The following is a 26173-nucleotide window of genomic DNA, read 5'->3' on the forward strand; positions in this document are numbered from 1 at the left end:
CACAAGGCTGAGCGCAGCGGGCCCCTCCCCGGGAGGTATTACCCCGCCCCCGGCAGTGGGCCTAGCCCCTCGGGCCGGCAGGTTGGAAGTCACGAGAACTGGCGGCCAGCGTGTGTAGGAGTGAATCCGCTAGTTTGCCAAGCTGATTGGGTAAGAGACATGAAGACAGGGGTAGATAGAATTGGGTAGTGAAGCCGATTTATTTTGGGTCTACTGAGTGTAGAAGACTTCCTTGAAGTCCTGGAAGTTGGGGTTCCTGAATTAAGAGCCACGTACCGTTTGCGAAGGGCGGCACTAGGCGCTTTATGTTTAATTTTCATTTGCTATTTCCCTTCTATGTTTAAAGAGGCTTAAATCGTTGCAAACGTATAGAACTTCAAGCTCATTGATGTGTTTATTTACATCCAGAATATTTCCTGTGGAAAAATCCAGGCTCTGCGTGCAGATGTCCCAGTGACTAAGCACCTTAGCTAAGCCTCAACCACCTGCTGGTCTGGTTTCTCATGAATGTACAGCGGCCCCAAACCACTATTCCAGATCTTTGCAACAGAGCACAGTGAAACCATCTGTGTCCATCTCAAGGCAAAGGTCAAGTTGTGAGGAGAGTCGGAATATGTTGACATTAAAAAAACCAAATTCAACAGTCAGTTTGAAGATCTAATTGGCTTTATTCAACTATTCATGAATTGGGCAGCATCCCGTCTAGCAACTAGAAGAATGCTGGGAGTGGTTGTACAAAATGGAAGGCTTTTAATAGGCAGAAGGAGGGTGGGGCAAGAAGGTACTAACAAAAGAAAAGAAGGGTTCCCCTTCTGGGAAGGGGGCCCGCAAGGGTTTTATCATGCAGATTGCCTCTTCTGGGGGTGGGAATGGGGGTTGATGGAGAGGGACCACGTGACAGGTTACCTTACTGGTGCTTAACCAGAAAATTCCATACTGGTCCATTAACATTACATTTCTGGGGGAGGCAGAAACTGCAATTAGACATGGGTACTAAACCTAGATAATAAATCTAGGTTTGGTATCATGGGCTTTAGCACTAGTGATGCCACTTTGGGCCTGTGGTTTTCTTTTTAACACCATCCAACCAATTCTTTTATCATTCTAAATTCTATCATTGAATCAAACTGGGCTAGATGTGAGGGCAACATGCTTATGGAGTATGGCTCCTGACCTGAGTCTAAACTAGTTCACCAAGCTAGAAAAGTCTGAATGTCCTGCTGTCGGGAAGGGTCAGTTTGGAACACTGCACATTGTCACAGTTTTCCCCCTGGCCTAGCCCATGGACTCACTTCTCAGAGTCTTACTGTGTGTCCTGATACTATTAAAAACTGAAAGCTGTTTTTCTAGCTGAAGTAAGGTATCAGGAGCACCAGACAACTCAGCTTCGGAACCTGTGTAACGAAATGTAACCTCAGTGGGGAAAGCTGTTCTCAGCAGTTGAGTGAAAACATGGTATAACTTTAGTGCAGAAGGGCCCTGGTGTTTGAGCAGCTTCAGCAGTCCTGGTTGTGCTAGCACATCAGAGCAGCTTCAAGGCAATGTAATGTTGGCATCTGGACGCCATTCCCTTCTGCATAATGGACAGGCCACCCTAGTCCACACCCTTACCCTGGCAGCCTCAGCACAGACCTGTCAGGCATCATGAGCAGCACCTTTGACCTGGATAAGCCTGTGCTGCCAGGGTGCCGTGTGTAGTTGAGGTGAGGGGTAGTGCTGTGGCTGGCTTTGCAACAGATCTCTGCAGGAAGCCAGAGCAAGTGAGGTTGGAAAATGACAGATTCCATGTGGCACTGTTTGTCAGCACATGTGAGACAACACTTGGGAAGCCCTGTAAATATTTGGTGTGTTATGTACGGTGGTGCTGGTAGTGTTAGTAAATTGCAGTTTAAAAGAAAGGCTAGAAATCCTGAAATCATGCTCTGGGGCTGCAGAGTGGCAAGGGTCGGGGGGGGGCGGGTGGTAGGTCATGGGGGACTGAGCAACTGATATTGTGACCTTGCTTTATCATCAGGCAGGTTTGGCTTGGGAAATAAGCCCTCTTCCCACCAAATTGTCCTCAGAGGGTTGGCTTTAATATTATGCCAAAACTTGGTTTGAATTATGAGATAAGGAACAACCACAGTCACTGTTTTTGTTTTGTTTTTTTTGTTTTTAAAAAAGACACATTTATTCAGCATCATGATCAGACTATTACATTTAGCAATCAACAGCATGGGTGCAAAAAAAAAAATAAATCTACATTAAAACTCTTTGTTGGAATGCTTTACACTTTCCACAGAACAGAAACTAAAATAACCTGTTATACAATTAGTCACAAATACAGTCCTCGAGTTTTTTTGCCCATACACATGAGTATTGTCTAAAACATGTCTTCTTTGTAGCAGCTAGGCCCTGCCACCACTGTGCTTGGCTGAGTTCACAAATCTGTTGTAACCTGTAGCTTCCCTGTCACTTCTCTGGCTCTCCTCTCCTGCTAAGCTTTGTTTCCTGGCAGTAATCAAAACCTTCTGCCACTGCCATAGCTATTGCTGCTGCTGGAACCACCATAGCCACCTTGATTTTGTGGTTTGGCAAAGTACTAGCCTCCACCACCATAAGGGCCAGAACTTCTGCCTCCAAAGTTTCCTCCTTTCATGGGTCCAAAATTTGAAGATTGATTGTTGTAACTGCCAAAATCATTGTAGCTTCCACCACCTCCAAAATTGCTTCCTCGACCACTGAAGTTTCCTCCACGACCAAAGTTGTCATTCCCACCAAAGCCACCTCCCCGACCACCACCAAAGTTTCCAGAACCACTTCGACCTCTTTGGCTGGATGAGGCACTAGGCATCTCTTGCTTTGGTAGGGCTTTCCTTACTTCACAGTTGTGGCCATTCACAGTGTGGTATTTCTGAATGACAATCTTGTCTACAGAGTCATGGTCATCAAAGCTTACGAAAGCAAAGCCTCTCTTTTTGCCACTGCCTCGATCAGTCATGATTTCAATCACTTCAATTTTCCCATACTGTTCAAAATAATCTCTTAGGTGATGTTCTTCAGTGTCTTCTTTAATGCCACCAACAAAAATCTTTTTCACAGTTAAGTGGGCACCAGGTCTTCGAGAATCTTCTCTTGAGACGGCCCTCTTTGGTTCCACAACTCTTCCATCCACCTTGTGTGGCCTTGCATTCATGGCCATATCCACCTCCTCTGCAATGGCATATGTGACAAACCCGAAGCCTCTGGAGCGTTTGGTGTTTGGATCCCTCATTACCACACAATCTGTGAGCGTTCCCCACTGCTCAAAATGGCTCCTGAGACTCTCATCGGTTGTTTCAAAGCTCAAACCTCCGATGAAGAGCTTCCGCAGCTGTTTGGGCTCTTTGGGTGACTCTGACTTAGACATGACGGCAGTGGAGGTGGGGGGAGACGTCAACGATGCTTACTCGGCGGCGTCCACGGGCAGAAAGGAGTAATCTACCGAACGTATCTCACATTCACTGTTTTATCTCCAGTAGTGAACACAGTGCTTGAGTCATAAGTACTCCATAAATACTTGCGGAATGAAATTATAGAATATATCGTAGGAATGTTGTTGAGGGCATTGTTCATTACATCGCTTATTGCTCCCTATATAAATCGCCTCTTGAGAAATTTGTTTTAGTGTTAGCATTAGAACAAACATTAAAACGTATGAAGATTACTTTTCCTTCATTTTTGCCTTGGCTGATAGGAAGCTTGGAGCTTAATTTTAAACTTAACCACAGCAAATATTTAGAACCTAATAGCTAGTGTAACTGTGATCTTTTCCTCCAGGATATCACCCTGGATTGGAAGGGGGCAAAACTGGAGAAAGGTCAGGCTGTTGCAGGCTTCCAGGTGTGAAACCTTTAGGAGGGAGAGTTAACAACAGAGAGTGAGAGGGAGGACGGCGTCAAGGATGACTTCTTAGTTCCTAGGTCGGGCAACTTGCAGAGGATGCCTTTTACCCGGAAGGAGGTTGAGCAGAAAGTAGCAAGTTAATTTTGAATATGTACATCATGAGGTTACCTGTGAGGCATGTAAGTACAAATGCCCTCTAGATTTCATGGATCTGGAACTCAGGATAAATTTGGCGTAGGAATATATAGGTGGAACTCCTCCACGCATACTTATTAATTGAAACAGTAGGAGCGGTTAAGATTCCCAGGGTGAGTGAGTCGAGTAGGAGAGAAACAGGGGGCTAGGGCAGGACTCTGAGTGTTACGGAGCAAGGGCTCGCTGCGCAACCCGCATAGAGGCCAATATTATGGCACTGGCTTTTGAGAAAAGAGCTTTATCTTGAGGTCGACTGATAAGGAGGCGGGAGGCAAGGCTCTCAAACTTGTGTCCTTGATCTGTCGTCGGGGCAAAGTTTAAGGGGTTAGAGAAATTTCAAACCTGGAAGCTGATTGGCTAGTCTTGAATTAGTCCATATGAGCTACTCATGCTGCTGGAAGCCAGGTTTTTCTTATTGAAGGACTTCTCACTTTGTAAAAGGCTCTGGTGGCAACATTTCCGGAGGCAAGTCAGGTTTGTGGGTTCAAGCCCCACCCTAAGGGAGCCAATAGAAAAGGTTACAGCTGCTGAAGTACTCAGAGGATTAGAGTCCAAAACCCTGGGTTAGAGTCTGCAGTCTTTGGATTTCTCTGCTTGTCTGTGTTTGTCGGTGACTGTTTTATTTGTGAGGAATTGGCCAATAGGGTTAACTATTGGATGACTGCAGCAAAGCTTTGCTGAATCTGCTGCCTGTCATTTTGCTCTGGTTATCCTGAGGAAAAAACACTTCCAAAATGGGGAATGTTAACAGTACCCCTGCTAATTTAACAGGAAGGGGGGAAAAAAGAAAGAAAAACATGATCATATCAATCAGTCTAAGGAACAGAGTAAGCACAGTAAAAGTAATTAGGAAATATAAGGAGTAAAATCAGTGAAATGGGAGCTAGGGGAAATCAATTTCCAAATGGGAGGTCAGCATGGATTAAAAAGCAAAGCTTTGTGTCTTTAGAGTGATTTGACGAAAGACAGATTAAAGAGAAACAAAACAAGTGGGGCAACGTTATTAGACAAATAGATATTTTAGGAAGGTTGAGATTGTTAAGGTAGTAACAGGACAAACCAGTGATTTTACAATATATAATTACTTGCAGTTTAAATAAATACAATAGTCAAACTTGGCCTACATTTATCCAACTGTAAAATAAAGCAAAAAATCTTCCAAAACACAAGCAAAACTTGATAACATTTTTGTGAAAATAGCTCTTAAATACATCTAGAGAATGGCCTGAGAAGATTGAAGTATTTTGAAGATGGAGATAATGTTTCTAATGCAGATAATAACTAGAATCATCTGGGTGTAGATCTCTGTCAGTAAGTTTGTGCTTTGTTCTGTTTGTACCTGTCCTTTCTGATAACAATATGGTTCTTTTAACGATGTGCTTTTATTCTGTAATTTTTAATGTATTATGTTCTTGGTGTTCTATTTGACTTCCTACTGTGTATGGTATACTGGAGTTATGAAAAAGAAGAAAATGATTTTCTTTTGTAACACTGCCTGGCCCAGTATCAGCTGGGGTCAGGGGAAAATGGCCCAAGAATGGGTCTTCTAATTGTAAGACTATTTTACAATTAGACTTAGTTTGCAAAAGAGAGGAGAAATGGGACAAAATCAGCTTTATCCCTGTTTCTTGCAAGGGAGGAGTCTTTTACAATTAGACACATTTTAGTTTTTCTTCATTGAGAATTTTAACCCTCTTTTGTATGAGCCAGACTATCAAGGAGCTAGCATTGAACTGCTTTTAAGTGTGTGTGTGTGTGTGTGTGTATCTCACACACACACACACACACACTATTTTGAGCAATATAGTGAAGGAAATCTGGTCAGCCAGCTGCAAAACTCAGACTTCACGAAGGGCTTGTTTTTCTTGAGAGAAGGAACTCCCAGATGGAGAACCCTTGGCTGTGCTACCATCAGCTCTGCCTTGCACTGTGGTTATCAACTTTCTTCAGATCAGGAGTAGGCAGGTACAAGTAGTGGGCTCACGACGTTTGACCTTGACTGGTTTTTCTAAGTTATTTTGTTCAGCAGCGAAACCTGAGTCTCTATATCAGAGTAAGAATTTGCAGAAGATATGTAAAGTTATGGTTCAGAGGAAGACCCTCAGAAAAAACCTGTTTTCCCTGAGTCAGAGCCCAGTGATGATCTCGACTTAACTACATTTGGCTCCTCCTTTGGTGCCTCCCGCCATTCCCCCGCCTTATGAAGGGGGAAACCCCTCTGAGTGGTGCCGAGGCTTCCACCGGCAATCCTCCTAGAGCCCCAGGTCTGGCCCCAGCCCTGTACCCTTCCTTACCAGAGAGTCAACAGGGTCTCCCCTCCCCATACCCGCGAGGGTACTCAATTTGACCCAGGGGGTACTGTGCCTCAGGCAGGGCAATATCCATGGAGACAAGTTCCCACAGGTCTAAATGACCAAGGTCAACCCAGGGGATCTGTATATGTGCCCTCCTCCTTTTCTATCTCTGATCTGTATAATTGGAAAAAAGCATATTTAAAGCACAGCTTTCCATATGTGCCTGAATGCCCTACTCCCTTGTTGAGGCAAGGTCTACTAACAAAATTAAATGACTTTCTCAGCGGAAAAAGCAAGCCTGCACCCTCCAAGCTGCACTATTACACCTGGGAGACGAGCCTCAACCAGAAGTCCCTGAAGAAATTCTACAAAAGGTAAGAGCATATGTTTGGGCTGACCCAATAGTAGCAGAACTCTGTCCAGGCACCAAGGCTCTAAATTTAAAGCAGTGCCCTTTAAAGAGGCATGCGAAAGAAGGTATAAAGCCTCTGCTAACCACCTGTCTTAAATCCCAATTAATCTGACCTTGTTCCCCATATAACACTCCAATCCTGCCAGTATGAAAACCTGGGACAAAAGATTATCGTTTTGTGCAGGATTTGGGAGCCATTAACCAAATTGTAGAGGATACATTCAGTGTGCCAAATCCTTATACAGCTTTATCTGGAGACTTTTGCTGGTTTACAATTCTGGATGTAAAAGATGCCTTTTATTGCATATCTCCAAGTCCTGAGTCCCAGGAACTGTTTGCCTTTGAATGGGATGATCCAGAGACTAATATAAAACAACAATATTGTTGGATGGCACTCCCACAAGGATTTAAGAATGCTCCCACCATCTTCAGGGAAGCCTTAGCCAAGGACTTAAGGGACCTCCAATTAAATGAGGGAATGTTACTTCAATATGTGGATGCTAGTAAAAGTAAGGAAGCTTCAGACCAAAATACAATCCTCACTTAAAATTTTCGGCAGACCAGGGATATAAAGTCCAAGGGAGAAGTGCAAATTTCTCAACCAACTGTAAAATATCTAGGATTTGAGTTATCAGAAAGACAAAGAAACTGACTGCCGGATCGAAGGGAAGCATTAGCTAGGGTGGTTGTACCCACCACCAGAAGGCAATTGCAAGGATTCTTAGGAATGGCTGGGTTTTGTCATATTTGGATTCCTAACTTTGGACACACGGCCAAACTCCTATATGAGGCTCTTAGAGGAAATGACAGTGGACCATTAAGCTGCACTCCGGAATGCCATAAGGCATTCCATACCATAAAAAAATTGAAGAAGTCTATTCTAGCAGACCTGACCTGACTGATCAGCCTTTAGAAAAGCCAGATGTGGAAATGTTTGTGGATGGGAGCAGCTTCTTGGACTGGGGACTTCGAAAGGCTGGGTATGCAATAGTAACTCATCAGGAAGTCCTAGAAGCAGAAGCCCTCCTCCAGGTACATCTGCCCAAAAGGCAGAGCTCATAGCCCTCGTGACAGCCCTGCACCTTGGAGCTAAGGAAAAGGTAACCATTTATTTATTTATTTTTAATAGAGTTTTTGCTTTTTTTTTTTTTTTTTGGCCACGCCATGTTGCATGTGGGATCTTAGTTCCCTGACCAGGGATTGAACCCATGCCCCCTGCAGTGGAAGCACGGAGTCTTAACCACTGGACCACAAGGGAAGTCCCCAAGGTTACCATTTATACTGATTCTAAGTATGCCTTCTCTGTAGTGCATGCCCATGGGGCCACATGGAGAGAGAGGTCTAATATCAGGAAGGAAAGAAACACGGAGAGGAGATACTGGCCATATTAGACTCTGTTATAATGCTGAAAGAAGTAGCCATAGTACATTGCCTGGGCCACCAAAAGACTGATAGTTATATAGCTAAAGGAAATAATTTGGCTGATCGGGCTATAAAACAGGCAGTCAGAAATGGAAATGGATCTAGAGAGAGCAGACTAATGGGGATTTCACGATGACTCTCGGAAGACTTAGATGGTAATCGGTACCAAACAACCAAATAAGGCTGGATTTATAATGAATAGGGACTAGTGCTTACACCTGAGCATTTAATGGAAAGAATTATTACTCATCTACATCTAGGAGCCCATTATGGGAGGGATGCAACCTATCATTGGCTACAAAGGTTTATTATTGGTTCACAAATTCAAAGGACCATCCAAAAAGTAATACAAAATTGCCTGATCTGCATCAGAAACAATCCTAAAACCAGGCCATGCCTGATAATAAAAGGGGTGCAAGCCTGAGGGACAAAACCAGGAGATGATTGGTAAGTAGACTTTACTGTTATGCCAAGAACCATGGGAAATAATAGACATTTGCTCATATTTGTGGACACCTTCACAGGATGGGTCGAAGCATTTCTATGCTGAACAGAGAAAGCTTCCGAGGTAACAAAGGCCTACTAAAAGAAATCATCCCTCCTTTTGGGTTGCCTCTTTCTATTCAAATTGGCAATGGAGGAGATTTCATAGCCAAGATAACTCAAGGGGTGTCTCAGACCCTCGGAATACAGTGAAAGTTACGTGCTTCATGGAGACCTCAGTCTACGGGAAAGACTGAAAAGATGAATCCTACCTTAAAAAAGACAATCACCAAAATATGTCAAGAAACCAACTTAACTTGGGATAAGGTCTTACCAGTTGCCCTGCTTAGGGTAAAAGTAGCCCCTAGAAGCAAGCTCCAAATGAGCCCTTATGAAATGTTATATGGGAGACCCTTCCTTAAGACAAAGTATTATTACAGTTTTGAAAATGATCATGCAGCATGAATAGCTCATATTGTGGAAGAATTAGATACTATAACATGTTTGCATGGATTCCCAAAGGAGTAAAGTCTGTTTCTGAAGGACTGTTAAAGTTAGGCGTCATACTTCTTTGTATCTTAGGGTTAATCCTTTCACTCATCAGATTTTGTACTTATTATCTATCATGTATATTTAAAAAGGCCTCCCCCACTCACATGATGATTGCTCAAGACAAGAGGTCAAGCTAGAATTTGCAAATATTTATAATTAGATGTAAAACAATTTCCTTCCTGTTATAAAAATCACACCCCCAATCAGCAGGAACAGCTAGAATGGTCATTGCCCTATTTGCCTCAAGACTGAAGAATGTACAAAGAAAAAGGGGGGAATTGAAATAGCACGTAAAACATCAACCAGCTTCAACTGTTTTTGTCTCTTTAAATAGGTTGTTGATTAATCAAACTGAAAGAGCACCGGCTTAAACTGTTTTACTTCCTTAAAACAGGTTGTTGATTAATCAAAGCTGGAGTCATTTTACAGAGTTAGCACTGTGCATGTTCAAGACAGGAACCTGTGTCTCCAGGATGACCTTGGAACCAAGAATCTTCAGTCTACAGAACTCAAAGAATAGAAATCTTGCCACCAGAGCCCTTTACAAAGTGAGAAGTCCTTCAATAAGGAAAAGCTGGCTTCCAGCAGCATGAGTAGCTCATATGGACTAATTCAAGACTAACCAATCACCATCCAGGTTTGAAATTCCACTAACCCCTTAAATTTCACCCCAGACTCTGGGTTGAGGAGACGGGTTTGAGAACCTTGCCTCCTGTCTCTTTGTCAGTCGACCTCGTGATAAAGTTCTTTCTTTTCTCAAAAATCAGTGCCATAGTACTGGCTTCTATGCGCATCAGGCAGCGAGCCCTTGCTCAGTAATGTAGGGAACACCACCATTTAAGGGAAGGGCAGAGAAAGAGAGGCCTGAGAAGGAGAATGATAAGGAGTGGCAGAGATAGAAAAGACTTAGGTATCAAGGAAGCCAAGAGAAGAAAGGTTCGAAGAAGAAGGGAATGGACAGCAGTGTCAAATGGAACTGAGAGGTCAAGTGATGGACAGAGCAAGTGTCTCCTGGATTTGACAAAATATTCTTTGGTCGCTAAAGTGAGAGCGGTTTCAGTGAAATAGTGGGGTGAAAATTAAATAGAAGTGGGTAGTGAGTGGGAAGTAAGTGTAGACATCTTCAAGAAGTTTAGCTGAGAAGAGGAGGTGAACAAGTACAGTATCGGGAGGTGTTTGATTCAGGAAGTTAAGGGAGAACTGTCTTTTGAAGATGGGAGAAGTTTCTATGTATGTTTAAATGTTGATAGAAAGAAGGCTATAGATAAGGAGAGGCTGAAAATACAAGAGACAGGATGATCGAGTGAAGTGCTTAAGAGGGTAGGAAAAGATGAGAAATAAATGCAAAAGTCATTAGCCTCAGAAGGAGAAGGTACATATTGGCAATGCTGACAGGTGGGAAAGAAGAAAGAATAGGCATAAGTGGAGTTACATTTATAGGGTGGGAATTAGAGGGGTTACATTTATAGTGTGGGAATTAGAGGGGTTTTAGGGGGGATAGTTTCTTTTCTTCTGCAAAAATCAGTGGGGTGGGGGGTTAGGTTTGGTACTTCTTGAAGATTGGAGGAACATGGGAAAGTGAAATATCCGCAGCATACACGGGAGAGAGGGTGATGGCGAGGTAACCAGAGGCTTAGCTGGTCCCCAGGTGATTCTGATATAGGAGTTCTTCAGATCACACTTTGAGAACTACTGATAGGAGGGGATTATTTTATTCTGGGAGAGTTTTTTACAAAACGGGAGAAAATTGCCAGCTGCAGGGTGGGGCGGGGACAATTAACACAAAGAAGTATCATTGATGGGGCAAAATCTCTAAGGAAATGGGAGTTGTGATAAAGAAGAAAGGAGGAAGGATGAGTCTTGGACAGGAGATGTGTCACCTCTCCAACTAAGATCAGTCTTAGGCAGAGAGAGCCTGAAATCCTCTTTCATTAAGGGTCACCTCTTTCCATTAAGATGGGAAAGGAGGTAAAGATAAACATGGAGGCAGGTAACATTGGTAGTTTCACTTCCAACAAAATTTTTCCCCAGTGATAACCTCCAGCAAGCTTGGAAAAGAGAAACTATCAATAACATTATACCTAGCATTATGCTAAATCTTTCTCATGCAGTGTGTTATTTAATCCTCCTAGTAACTTAAGTGGAAGGTCCTATCACCATTTCATAGAGAAAGAAACTGAGGTTAGAGAACAGAAGTTAAGTAACTTGTCCAAGGATGCACAGATCTTAAGGGCAGAGTCTAGGTAGTCTGAATGTGGACCCATGTCTGTCTGACACTATGAGCCACAGATATTATACTGCTAAACTCATTGGGGAAGGGGTAGTAATTTGCGTGACATTTTGCATGGATGATACCATGTAACATGGTAGCATGGGAGATTGAAACTGTTTTTCCTTCATGACTTCTCACCGGTAAGTCTTTCTTCCTACCATCACCTCAGTCCTGATTGATGGCTTTTTTTTTCCTGAATATCATTTAGAACTTTGTTGCAAATGGCAGAAAACTGACTCAAGCTGGCTTAATATGAAAAAAGAAAAGGAATTAATTAGCCCGTGTAATTGAAAACTTCAGAAGGCTTAGCTGGGTAGAAGCTCAGATAATAATGGTTTCTGGTTCTTTTGAAGCCTCCAGCTCCATCTCTCACTCTTTTGCCTTTTCCGTGAAACTTTATCTGGTGACTCCTAGCTCCTCCCTGGGTCACACGATGGCTATAGTAGTTCTATCTCTTTACCACTCAGTATATCTAGAAACAAAGATTTCCCCCCATATAAACAAATCCTGGGCCTCGGTCATTCGCAAGATGAGACGTGTTTTTTAAGTTATAAGAAATCATTTCCAACCATCTCTGGAGTTCAAGGGGTTCACACCCACCCACATGAGCTAAAGGGGTATAGGTAGTTCTTCAAAGGAGACTTGGAACTGTTTTTACCAGAAAAGGGTGACTGGATGATGAGGGGGAAACAACAGATGTTTGCATGCCTCTCTCCCAGCCTTTTTCCCCTCATTAATCAACTTCCTATGTGATTGTCAGTGACTCAAGCTGAAGTTGCTGACCTTTTGTCAGAAGGAGGTGGGCTTAATACTCTCTACAACTCTTACCGGTCACGTCTGTGTCTATACATCTTTGTCGTTTCCTTGTTTAAATGTCTCTATTGGCTCCACATTGCCCACGGAAGAATGATTTACAGTATCAATGTTTAATGGTCCACCACTCTGGCCTTCCATGCTGTTTTAAAGTCCTGGAATACTGGCATTTCTGTTGGTGTGATACAGTTATTTTGGAGTTTAAAAAATCTGAATCATTTATGTCTTGATACATACCATGCTTCATTAAAATCTTGAATCAGATATAAGTGCGCTTGTTTAGAAAGCCATCTTCTATACTTCCATAATCCTTAAGCAAAAGAAGAAAGTAACAACCACCAAAGCAAAGCTTCTAATGCAAGAATAGTTCTTATCTATTACAAAGATTTCCAACAAATGGAATAGGAGCAGAACACTATTGGTATTAATATGGTGTCCACATTAGAATCTCCATTTATGTAAGATGAGACAGGAAGATGAAGACAAGTGAGAAATACTTTCTTTGAAGCAAACAAACAAAAACAGCTTGTTACAAACAAATATTGTCCCTGCAAAGAAAGAAAATATTGCCCCCCCCCAAAAAAAATCTCCTCAAACTTATTAACCAAGAGATAGGGTTGTTTGAAGATAAGGGACTAGAGAAAATACTGATATTTAAGAACATCTTATAACTATCTCCTTATCATTCCCTTAACCAGCGTACATTCAGAATTTTTTAGCAACTGGAAAGTTTTTCACAGCTCCATGATGATATCGTTGATAGACTAATATCACTTTAAAAACAATTGTAATTTTACTTCATTTTAAACCCTAATTAAACTATTTTATGTAGAATTTCCTTTAAGCAATATTTTATTTTTATATTAAAATGATATGTTTAATATATTTCAGTATATTTGCATTTATGCTTATGAGTTTTTATATTTGAAATGTATTAAATACTTAGTTTTACCGATCTTGCGCACTTAATATGTGAAATAAGTACCAAAACCTCCTGAAATTTCATCCAGTATTTAAATGACTGTTTAGCTTGGCGCTGGAGGCCCTTCCTGTCAGCCCCTTGTCTACAGTCCCAGCTGCCCTCCTGTATCCCCATCCCAGGGATGGATATGTTTATCTATGTTTCCTTTTCCAAGTAGAGCTTGGATCCAGTCACCTCTATTCCTTTGCTGGAGGCCCCTTCTTCAATTTTTACCTGTAAAGATTACGTGGAACGAGCACAACTGGTAGAATGGAATCTTAAAGCAAATTCATTTTTGTCTCCTACTATCTTTTTAAGTCTGCACCAAGGGGCTATTTCTCTCTTACATTTAGAAAAGACAAAGGTTGTCCCTCAGAGGTAATAACAGTACTGTCACATTTTAAGGCACAAAATGTCAACCAGGCATTTAAATGGGAGTCCGAGATGAGAATTGTTGTAACTTCAACTTACAGTTGAAGTGTCTCCTCTCCTCCAGCTTCAGCTGGCTGCAGGCTAGAAGTCTGAAATTTGAAGATCAGGGAGAGAAGGGCTCTTGGCTTCTCTCTTTCCTCCTCTCATGCTCCTTCTTCTCTTCTCCCATCTTACAAACTTGTTTTTGGCCCTTTAGGGGCTGGAGCCTGGGGAGGGGACTTCGTGGATTCATAGAATTCCTGGTTGATTGGTGCTGTGGAAGTGGTCTAGCTGGTGCTCGCTGGACCTTGCAGATGTTTGAAGCCAATTTCCCTCTTGAGGGACTTTCATGGGTTCCTCAGAGACCTTCCCTTTCCCCACTTCTGCAGCATCTACGTGCCCAGCAGCAGTTCATTTCCAGCTTTCACCCCCGCAGGAGGCCATTTTGACCAGGGGCTAAGCATAACCATGCCAATTCCCTTTCCCTCAGGGATCTCATTTGGTCCATAGGAAACACCATTCACCCAGACAGACTCTGGGAGTGTAGCTACCTCCCCACACCTCAGCCCTCAAGATTTTGATTTCTCCAGTGTGAGCCAGTCAGCAGACCTGTGTCCCTCAAACTGTAGGAGACACACATTAAGCTCCGCAGATGGTTCCCTCAAAGTCCTGTCCTTTGGTTTGAGGTAAGGAGCGGATATCCCTTCTCCTCCTCATTCACCCTTAGTGAGGAGGGTAGAATTCTTCATACACAGTTGTTCTTTCCAAAGAAATCCATTACAAAAAGTTTCCTATCAGCATCCCTTTATGCCGTCAATGTGCGTGACCGTTTGAGAGTTACCTGCCTCTCCCTTCTCCCCTTTTTACCATCTATGTTTTGGTCCAACACATAGCTCTGGAATGTGCCTCAGCTGAAGCTTTTATTTTAAAATTTTGTTACATCCCTAAAGGTCACTTTCATGCCTCTACCTCCACAAAATCTTCCTCATCAGCCCCAAGGTAGTAATTTTCTACTTTGCCAAACTCTTAGGTGTGGATCATTATGCCATTCACATGGTACTTATTTTCTGCCTTGTATTGTAGTTCCTTAAGTATAATTATTTCCACCAAAAATTTGTAAGTTCCTCTAAGGTAGACACTATGCATCTTTGTTTTTATATCACTAAAGTCTTACACACAGTATGTACATAATATTTATTATATCCAAGAAATGGATTGCTCGATATTGCTGTGTACGGTAAAGTCGATAATCTTTCCAATTCAACCTCTATCTACCGTCCTGAGTTTTAAGCACTGTGGCCAGTTGAGGATACAGGCACAGACAAGACATAGTCCTGTCTAGAAGCGCTCATAGTCAGCAGGGGAGATGGTATATTACAAAAAGTTACGTAAGTCTACAATAAAGGTGTGATCTAAAGGTTGTGCGTAGGAGGGAGTAGTTAACTAACCAGGAGGCTCAGGGAAGTCTTCATGAAGTTGGAACTACTTGAATTTTTTTAAAAATTGAGCTATAATTTACATATCATGAAGTTCATGCTTTTAAAGTATACAATTCAGTGATTTCTAGTATGTTCACAAGGTTGTGCAACCATCACCACCTTGTAATTCCAGAGCATATTCATCACCCTCAAAAGAAACCTCACACTCCTGAGCAGTCCGTCTCAATTCCCCCTCCGCCAGCCCCTGGCAACCACTTACCTACTTTCTGTCTTTATGAATTTGCCATTTCTGGACATTTCATATAAATGAAGTCATACAATATGTGGTCTTTAGCATCTGACTTATTTCTCCTAGCATAATGTCTTCAAGGTTAATCCATGTTGTAGCACATATCAGAATTTCCTTCCTTTTTAAGGTTGAATAATATTCCACTGTATGTATATTACCACTTCATCCGTTGATAGACATTTGTGTTATTTCCATTTTGGGGGCTATTGTGAACAATACTGCTATGAACATGGGTGTGCAAATATCTTTTCGAATCCCTTCTTTCAGTCCTTTTGGGTAGACATCCAGAAGTGAATTGCTAAATCATATGGTAATACTGTGTTTAATATTTTGAGAAATCACCATAATATTTCCCATAGCAGCTGCACAATTTTACATTCCCACCAGGAATGCAGAAGAGTACCAATTCCTCCAAATCCTTGTCAACATTTATTTTCTGTTTTCTTTTTGTTTTTTTATAATAGCCATCCTAATGAGGTGAAGCAGAATCTCACTGTGGTTTGGGTTTGTATTTCCCCAATGATAGCGATTATCTTTTCATATGCTTTTTGGCCATTTGTATATCTTCTTTGGAGAAATTTGTATTTAAGTCAAAAAGCTCATTTTGGGTTTTTTTTTGTTTTTAACTTTTATTGAGGTACAGTTGTTTTGCAATGTTGTTAGTTTCTACTGTACAGCAAAGTGAATCAGCCGTATGTATACATATATCCCCTCTTTTTTGGATTTCCTTCCCATTTAGGTCACCACAGAGCACTAAGTAGAGTTCCCTGTGCTATACAGCAGGTTCTCATTAGCTATCTATTTTATCCATATTACTGTATATACGTCAATCCCAATCTCCCAATTCATCCCACCCCACTTTTCCCTCCTTTGGTATCAATACATTTGTTCTCTATGTCTGTGTCTCTATTTCTGCCTTGCAAACAGGTTCATCTGTACCATTTTTCTAGATTCCACATACGTGTTAATATACGATATTTGTTTTTCTCTTTTTTAAAATTTTTAAATTTTATTTTTTTATACAGCAGGTTCTTATTAGTCATCAATTTTATACACATCAGTGTATACATGTCAATCCCTATCGCCCAATTCATCACACCACAATCCCCACCCCCCCACGGCTTTCCCCCCTTGGTGTCCATACATTTGTTCTCTACATCTGTGTCTCAACTTCTGCCCTGCAAACCGGTTCATCTGTACCATTTTTCTAGGTTCCACATACATGCATTAATATACGATATTTGTTTTTCTCTTTCTGACTTACTTCACTCTGTATGACAGTCTCTAGATCCATCCACGTCTCAACAAATAACCCAATTTCGTTCCTTTCTATGGCTGAGTAATATTCCATTGTATATATGTGCCACATCTTCTTTATCCATTCGTCTGTCGATGGGCATTTAGGTTGCTTCCATGACCTGGCTATTGTAAATAGTGCTGCAATGAACATTGGGGTATGTGTGTCTTTTTTTTTTTTTTAATAGAGAATTATTATTCAAATAGAGGAGGGAGAAATTCAAATAGGAATTATTTATTTATTTATTTATTTATTTATTTATTTATTTATTTATTGGCTGTGTTGGGTCTTCATTTCTGTGCGAGGGCTTTCTCTAGTTGTGGCAAGCGGGGGCCACTCTTCATCGCAGTGCACGGGCCTCTCACTATCACAGCCTCTCTTGTTGCAGAGCACAGGCTCCAGTCGCGCAGGCTCAGTAGTTGTGGCTCACGGGCCCAGTTGCTCCGTGGCATGTGGGATCTTCCCAGACCACGGCTCAAACCCGTGTCCCCTGCATCGGCAGGTAGATTCTCAACCACTGCGCCACCAGGGAAGCCCAGCGTGTGTCTTTTTGAATTATGGTTTTCTCTGGGTATATGCCCAGTAGTGGGATTGCTGGATCATATGGTAATTCTATTTTTCGTTTTTTAAGGAACCTCCATACTGTTCTCCGTAGTGGCTGTATCAGTTTACATTCCCACCAACAGTGCAAGAGGGTTCCCTTTTCTCCACACCCTCTCCAGCATTTGTTGTTTGTAGATTTTCTGATGATGCCCATTCTAACTGGTGTGAGGTGATACCTCATTGTAGTTTTGATTTGCATTTCTCTAATGATTAGTGATGTTGAGCAGCTTTTCATGTGCTTCTTGGCCATCTGTATGTCTTCTTTGGAGAAATGTCTATTTAGGTCTTCTGCCCATTTTTGGATTGGGTTGTTTGTTTCTTTAATATTGAGCTGCATGTGCTGTTTATATATTTTGGAGATTAATCCTTTGTCCGTTGATTCGTTTGCAAATATTTTCTCCCATTCTGAGGGTTGTCTTTTCGTCTTGCTTGTGGTTTCCTTTGCTGTGCAAAAGCTTTTAAGTTTCGTTAGGTCCCATTTGCTTATTTTTATTTTTATTTCCATTACTCTAGGAAGTTTATCAAAAAAGATCTTGCTGTGATTTATGTCAAAGAGTGTTCTTGCTATGTTTTCCTCTAAGAGTTTTATAGTGTCCAGTCTTACATTTAGGTCTCGAATCCATTTTGAGTTTATTATTGTGTATGGTGTTAAGGAGTGTTCTAATTTCATTCTTTTACATGTAGCTGTCCAGTTTTCCCAGCACCACTTATTGAAGAGACTGTCTTTTCTCCATTGTATATCCTTGCCTCCTTTGTCATAGATTAGTTGACCATAAGTGTGTGGGTTTATCTCTGGGCTTTCTATCTTGTTCCTTTGGTCTATGTTTCTGTTTTTGTGCCAGTACCATATTGTCTTGATTACTGTAGCTTTGTAGTATAGTCTGAAGTCAGGGAGTCTGATTCCTCCAGTTCCGTTTTTTTCCCTCAAGACTGCTTTGTCTATTCGGAGTCTTTTGTGTCTCCATACAAATTTTAAGATTTTTTGTTGTAGTTCCGTAAAAAATAACATTGGTAATTTGATAGGGATTGCATTGAATCTGTAGATTGCTTTGGGTAGTATAGTCATTTTCACAATATTGATTCTGCCAATCCAAGAACATGGTATATCTCTCCATCTGTTGGTATCATCTTTAATTTCTTTCACCAGTGTCTTATAGTTTTCTGCATACAGGTCTTTTTTCTCCCTATGTAGGTTTATTCCTAGGTATTTTATTCTTTTTGTTGCAGTGGTAGATGGGAGTGTTTCCTTAATTTCTCTTTCAGATTTTTCATCATCAGTGTATAGGAATGGAAGAGATTTCTGTGCATTAATTTTGTATCCTGCAACTTTACCAAATTCATTGATTAGCTCTAGTAGTTTTCTGGTGGCATTTTTAGGATTCTCTATGTATAGTATCATGTCATCTGCAAACAGTGACAGTTTTACTTCTTCTTTTCCAATTTGTATTCCTTTTATTTCTTTTTCTTCTCTGATTGCCGTGGCTAGGACTTCCAAAACTATGTTGAATAATAGTGGTGAGAGTGGACATCCTTGTCTTGTTCCTGATCTTAGAGGAAATGCTTTCAGTTTTTCACCATTGAAAACGATGTTTGCTGTGGGTTTGTCATATATGGTCTTTATTATGTTGAGGTAGATTCCTTCCCTCTATGCCCACTTTCTGGAGAGTTTTTATCATAAATGGGTGTTGAATTTTGTCAAAAGCTTTTTCTGCATCCTTTGAGATGATCATATGGTTTTTATTCTTCAATTTGTTAATATGGTGTATCACATTGATTGATTTGCATATATTGAAGAATCCTTGCATCCCTGGGATAAATCCCACTTGATCATGGTGTATGATCCTTTTAATGTGTTGTTGGATTCTGTTTGCTAGTATTTTGTTGAGGATTTTTGCATCTATATTCATCAGTGATATTGGTCTGTAATTTTCTTTTTTTGTAGTATCTTTGTCTGGTTTTGGTATCAGGGTGATGGTGGCCTCATAAAATGAGTTTGGGAGTGTGCCTTCCTCGGCAATTTTTGGAAGAGTTTGAGAAGGATGGGTGTCAGCTCTTCTCTAAATGTTTGATAGACTTCACCTGTGAAGCCATCTGGTCCTGGACTTTTGTTTGTTGGAAGAGTTTTAATCACAGTTTCAATTTCATTACTTGTGATTGGTCTGTTCATATTTTCTATTTCTTCCTGGTTCAGTCTTGGAAGTTATACCTTTCTAAGAATTTGTCCATTTCTTCCAGGTTGTCCATTTTATTGGCATAGAGTTGCTTGTAGTAGTCTCTTATGATCTTTGTATTTCTGCAGTGTCCGTTGTAACTTCTCATTTTTCATTTCTAATTTTACTGATTTGAGTCCTCTCCCTCTTTTTCTTGATGGGTTTGACTAAAGGTTTATCAATTTTGTTTCTCTTCTCAAAGGACCAGCTTTTAGTTTTATTGATCTTTGCTATTGTTTTTTTTTGTTTGTTTGTTTCTATTTCATTTATTTCTGCTCTGATCTTTATGATTTCTTTCCTTCTGCTAACTTTGGGGGTTTTTTTGTTGTTCTTCTTCTTTCTCTAGTTCCTTTAGGTGTAAGGTTAGATTGTTTATTTGAGATTTTTCTTGTTTCTTGAGGTGAGATTGAATTGCTATAAACTTCCTTCTTAAAACTGCTTTTGCTGCATCCCATAGGTTTTGGAACGTCCTGTTTTCGTTGCCTTTTGTCTCTAGGTATTTTTTGATTTCCTCTTTGATTTCTTCAGTGATCTCTTGGTTATTCAGTAGCGTATTGTTTAGCCTCCATGTGTTTTTTTTTTTACAGTTTTTTTCCTATAATTGATTTCTAATCTCATAACATTGTGATTGGGAAAGATGCTTGATATGATTTCAGTTTTCTTAAATTTACCAAGGCTTGATTTGTGACCCAATATGTGATCTATCCAGGAGAATGTTCCATGTGCACTTGGAAGGAAAGTATTCTGCTGCTTCAGATGGAATGTCCTATAAATATCAATTAAATCCATCTGGTCTATTGTGTCATTTAAAGCTTCTGTTTCCTTATTAATTTTCTGTCTGGATGATCTGTCCATTGGTGTGAGTGAGGTGTAAAAGTCCCTCACTATTGTGTTACTGTCGATTTCCCCTTTTATGGCTGTTAGTATTTGCCTTATGTATTGAGGTATTCCTATGTTGGGTGCATATATATTTATAATTGTTATATCTTCTTCTTGGATTGATCCCTTGATCATTATGTAGTGTCCTTCCTTGTCACTTGTAACAGTCTTTATTTTAAAGTCTATTTTATCTTATATGAATATTGCTACTCCAGCTTTCTTTTGATTTCCATTTGCATGGAATATCTTTTTCCATCCCCTCACTTTGTACATGTCCTTAGGTCTGAAGTGGGTCTCTTGTAAACAGCATATATATGGGTCTTGTTTTTGTATCCATTCAGCCGGTCTGTGTCTTTTGGTTGGAGCATTTAATCCATTCACATTTAAGGTAATTATCGATATGTCTGTTCCTATTACCATTTTCTTAATTGTGTTGGGTTTGTTTTTGTAGGTCTTTTCCTTCTCTTGTGTTTCCCACTAAGAGAAGTTCCTTTAGCATTTGTTGTAGAGCTGGTTTGGTGGTGCTGAATTCTCTTAGCTTTTGCTTGTCTGTAAAGTTTTTGATTTCTCCATTGAATCTGAATGAGATGCTTGCTGGGAAGAGTAATCTTGGTTGTAGCTCTTTCCCTTTCATTATTTTAAATATATCCTGCCACTCCCTTCTGGCCTGCAGAGTTCCTGCTGAAAAATCAGCTGATAACCTTATGGGGATTCCCTTGTAAGTTATTTGTTGATTTTCCCTTGCTGCTTTTTCTTTGTATTTAATTTTTGATAGTTTGAATAATATGTGTCTCGGCGTGTTTCATCTTGGGTTTACCCTGTATGGGACTCTCTGCATTTCTTGGACTTGATTGACTATTTTCTTTCCCATGTGAGGGAAGTTTTCAACTATAATCTCTTCAAATATTTTTTCAGACCCTTTCTCTTCCCCTTCTTTTTCTGGGACCCCTGTAATTTGAATGTTGGTACATTTAATGTTGTCCCAGAGGTCTCTGAGACTGTCCTCAATTCTTTTCATTCTTTTTTCTTTATTCTGCTCTGTGGCAGTTATTTCCCCCATTCTATCTTCCAGTTCACTTATCCCTTCTTCTGCCTCAGTTATTCTGCTATTGATTCCTTCTAGAGTATTTTTAATTTCAGTTATTGTGTCGTTCATCACTGCTTGTTTCTTCTTTAGTTCTTCTAGGTCTTTGTTAAATGTTTCTTGTATTTTCTCCATTCTGTTTCCGAGATTTTGTTTGTGTGTTTGTTTGTTTTAACATCTTTATTGGAGTATAATTGCTTTACGATGGTGTGTTAGTTTCTGCTTTATAACAAAGTGAATCAGCTATACATATACATATATCCCCATATCTCCTCCCTCTGCGTCTCCCTCCCACCCTCCCTATCCCACCCCTCTAGGTGGTCACAAAGCACCACGCTGATCTCCCTGTGCTATGAGGCTGCTTGTTTCTGAGATTTTGGATCATCTTTACTATCATTACTCTGAATTCTTCTTCAGGTAGATTGCCTATTTCCTCTTCATTTGTTTTCTCTTGTGGGTTTTTACCTTGCTCCTTCATCTGTAGCATATTTCTCTGTCTTCTCATTTTGTTTAACTTATTGTGTTTGAGGTTTCCTTTCTGCAGGCTGCAGGGTCTCAGTTCCTCTTACTTCTGGTGACTGACCCCACTGGGTGAGGTTGTTCCAGTGGCTTGTGTAGGCTTCCTAGTAGGGGGCACTGGTGCCTGAGTTCTGGTGGGTGGAGCTGGATCTTGTCCCTCTGATGGGTAGGGCTACATCAGGTGGTGTTTTTTGGGGTGTCTGTGAGGTTAGTATGACTTTAGGCAGGCTATCTGCTGATGGATGGGGTTGTGTTCCTGTCTTGCTAGTTGTTTGGCATGAGGCATCCAGCACTGGAGCCTGCTGGCCATTGGGTGGAGCCGGGTCTTGGTGTTGAGATGGAGAACTCTGGGAGAGCTCTTGCTGATTAGTATTCCCTGGCGCTAGGAGTTCTCTGGCAGTCCAATGTCCTGGACTCAGCTCTCCCACCTCAGAGGCTGAGGCCTGACCCATGGCCAGAGCACCAAGACCCTGTAAGCCACACAGCATGGAAGAAAAGAAAAAAAAGAAGAAAGAAAGAAAATGAACAAACAAACCCCCAAGACATGTGGTAAAAGCAAAGCCAAACAGACAAAAACACACAAAGAAACACACATACACAAAAAAAAGAAAACAAAAAAGAAGAGAGCAACCAAACAAACGAACCTTAAAAGGAAAACAAACAATAAAAACTAAACTAACAAAAACAAAAAGCTCATTTTTGAACTGAGTTGTTTGTTTTTTGTTGTTGACTTGTAGGAGTTCTTTATATATTCTGCATATCAGTCCCTTATCAGGTATATGCTTTGCAAATATTTCCTCTCATTCTGTAGGTTATCTTTTTCACTTTGTTGATAGTGTCCTTTGATACACAAAAGTTATAAATTTTGAAGTCTAATTTTTTTCTTTTGTTGTGTGTGCTTTTGGTGTGATATCTGGTGATCATGTTTGAAATGTGAGTGTATGTGGAAGAACAGTGCTCTGTCATTAGTCATTAGAGCATGTGTGCATAATGTATTGGTCATTTTCTAACTTTAGCTGGTGACAGTTAGGTTGTAGGAAAAAGAGAGGAAGGTACCTGAAGAAGAGGTTGGGGTAGTATGTCACAATGAGTGAAGGGACTTTTGCCAGTATTAGAGCAATAGCTATCCAACAGGGAAAAGCAGAAGGGTTCCTGGTAGGGAGAGAGAGATGTGTTTAGAAGAGGAAGCACTAACAGTAGATGAAATGGTCTTATTGAAGTACGGTGAAAGCAATTGTCCTGAAAAAGCTGTGAGGGGGTGCTTTTAAAAAACATCCCTCAGAGTCTTCTTGGTTCAGTACTGTAAATTAGGGAAGCATGCCATATGTGAAAGCATTATAAAAGTGCTATGTAAGATTGCATTATTGTTTTTAATATGTTTGTTCAATAAATAAGCATATAAAAATGGAGCATAGTAACTTGGACCTAGGAGGGATATAGTATAAATGGAAATACAGCACCTAGATCTCTCTTCCAGGAAAGCCTTACTGCCCACCTGCAGGGAGTGTGATCAACAGAGAGGTCATGCCCTTCTGCATGCAGCCTGCATTTGGTGATTGAGAGGGTTGAGAGAATAAAGGTCAGGCCATTTTGACCCAATGTGGGACACTCTTGTGGGCATTGCTTGCTCTTAACTTCCTACTGAGGTGGCTAAGATTGTCTCAGGTCTTTACTACAGTTTAATGTCTTCCTCTGCTTAATCCTTCTTCCTCTCCCTTTCTTTACAGTGCTGATACCCCTAAAACATCTTATACCAAACTCCATCTCAACATCTGCTTCCAAAGAACCCAACCTTAGAGATTATTTAATCTGAACTCTATCTTTTTTAGATAATAAAGATTATTTTTTCCAAATTCAAAACTATTCTCACTTCTTATAGAATAGGTAAATATTTATGTAGAAAGAAAAAAGAAATCATGCATATTGGCCACCACCTTTGGAGACCGGTGATTACAATCTTAAGTAACTATTCCAACCTTTGAGTGTATCATAATTTACTTACCTCTTAAACGATTATTATTGTTTCCAGTTTTTTTCTAGTTTTTCACTAGCATAAATAATGCTATAATAAACATTTTGTGTAGAGGTTTTTTTTTGTTTTTTTTGTTTTTTTTTAATTTTTGGCTGTGTTGCGTCTTCGTTTCTGTGCGAGGGCTTTTCTCCAGTTGCGGCAGGTGGGGGCCACTCTTCATCGCGGTGCGCAGGCCTCTCACCGTCGCGGCCTCTCTTGTTGCGGAGCACAGGCTCCAGATGCGCAGGCTCAGTAGTTGTGGCTCACGGGCTTAGTCGCTCCGCGGCATGTGGGATCTTCCCAGACCAGGGCTCGAACCCGTGTCCCCTGCATTGGCAGGCAGATTCTCAACCGCTGCGCCACCAGGGAAGCCCGTGCATAAAGGTTTTATGTGTTCTAAATTATTTTCTTAGGATAGATTCCCAGAATTACTGGGTTAAAGGGTACTCCATATTAAAGGCTCTTGTTGGATGATTTTCCAGAGGGTTGAACCAGCTTTCACTATCATTAACAGAATACAACATGGCAATGGCATTCCCATTTCAGTGCATTTTCTCTGTCATTTTATAGACAAGATAATTACTGGTTAAATAGTAATTTGTGACAGTGTAGTGCCTCTGTCACAAATTTAGATGGATTTGTGAATTTAGATTACATTAATTCTCATTAGCCCAAAATGCGTATAAAACCTAAAAGTGTAAAGCAGCTCTTCTCATCAGCTCACCAGTATTCTTTACTCTCAGGCATGGAATGCCAATCTTCAGAGGATGCTTTTGTGGAGAAGGAGGTGAGTAGGTAGTGATGGTAAACCTGCAGAGATTCCTCCCTGGGGAATCATTAGAGCTAAATCACAAAGGGAGGGGCCTTAAAAAGAACCAGCGGGGCGGGGCGGGGTTGGGGGAAACGACTTCCCTGGAGGTCTAGTGGTTAAGATTCTGCGCTTGCACTGCAGGGGGCATGGGTTCCGTCTCTGGTTGGGGAACTAAGATCCTTCAGGTCACGCGGCACGGCCAAAAAATAATAATAAAAAAAATAAAATAAAAAATAAATAAATTAGGCTTAAAAAAACGAACCGGCTGGGCAGAGACTGCAGCAGTGGAAGGGGACCAGTGGGCTAGGTGGGTCCCCCTGTTTCTATCATGATGCTGCATATATGTGGTAGCAGTGGACCCAAACACAGCAGAATATTTGGGACAACTGCACAAAATAAAATGTTATTTCATTTTACAAAATGGTGACATTCTGTAACACTTTCCATAACGTTTTTTTTTTAATTGGGGTATAGTTGTTTTACAATGTTGTGTTAGTTTCTACTGTACAACGAAGTGGGGTAGAGTTCCCTGTGCTATACAGCAGGTTCTTATTAGGTATCTATTTTATACATATTAGTGTATATATGTCAGTCCCAATCTCCCAAATAACTTTCTTTTTTTACTTAACAAGTCATAAAATTTCTGTGTGCTCCAAGGACAATGGTGCTTCAAGGACAAAGGACGATCCTGCCTGAAAAAGTGTCAGCGTTACACCCCTGCCGGACTCTTAATCGCCCTCCCTACCAGCTTGCATGGTTACGAAATTCCTGAGCCCACCTGGGCGACGCCCACCTGGGCAACAGGACCTGTCCCAAATAAGGAAAGGCATCTGGGCTGTCCCACTCCCACCCTATAGAAAGAAGGTATATGTGCCTCGACCAATCAGTAAACGAAATTTTCACCTCAGACCATTCCTTCGTTTTCTGGCTATAAAAACCGATCAGTACCACATGTTCGGGCTCAACTAGGAAGCTGAGCCCAAACTGGAAGTGGTCTCCCAGACTACTAGGAAGTCGGCCCACTGTTCTGGCAGTGACCCTTCCCTCTAATAAATTCTATCGTCTTTACATTCTGCCTTGTGTCTGGAAATTCTTTTCCAACCCGCATTCAGACCACGACAATTTCCATGTCATTAATATGGGTCTATGCATGATTTAGTTTGCATTGTGCTAAATGAACTATATAGATTCTGAAATATGTACTAATGTTTTCATTTTAAAGATGAAGAAACTGGTGTGCAGAAAGTTTTCAAAACTTCTACAGGTCCCACAACTAGTAAGTGGAGGAACTCCTATTGAAATCTAGTTGCATCTAACTCCAAAACCCAAGATTTTCCCATTACACCATGTTG

General features: G+C 40.9%; 1 protein-coding gene and 1 long non-coding RNA gene across 4 annotated transcripts; one reads left to right on the forward strand and one right to left on the reverse strand.

Moving 5' to 3' along the window:
* Positions 1-62: 62 nt before the first annotated feature.
* On the forward strand, positions 63-25876 carry LOC137761255 (uncharacterized). Of its 3 annotated transcripts, XR_011073410.1 has the most exons (5): positions 63-150; positions 6638-6727; positions 9617-9859; positions 24754-24797; positions 25454-25876. It is a non-coding gene; the product is annotated as an uncharacterized lncRNA (long non-coding RNA). The 3 variants fall into 3 exon arrangements; XR_011073411.1 differs by lacking the exons at positions 24754-24797; positions 25454-25876 and adding an exon at positions 23727-23789; XR_011073409.1 differs by lacking the exons at positions 24754-24797; positions 25454-25876 and having other exon boundaries at positions 9617-9985.
* LOC137761254 (heterogeneous nuclear ribonucleoprotein A1-like) lies at positions 2245-3429 on the reverse strand. Its single transcript, XM_068538165.1, has one exon. It carries the CDS (start codon positions 3386-3388, stop codon positions 2582-2584), a length of 807 nt encoding a protein of 268 aa, XP_068394266.1. The 5' UTR covers positions 3389-3429; the 3' UTR covers positions 2245-2581.
* Positions 25877-26173: the final 297 nt, after the last annotated feature.

This window comes from Eschrichtius robustus, chromosome 3 (genome assembly GCF_028021215.1).
Source record: "Eschrichtius robustus isolate mEscRob2 chromosome 3, mEscRob2.pri, whole genome shotgun sequence".
NCBI classification, from domain to species: domain Eukaryota; kingdom Metazoa; phylum Chordata; class Mammalia; order Artiodactyla; family Eschrichtiidae; genus Eschrichtius; species Eschrichtius robustus.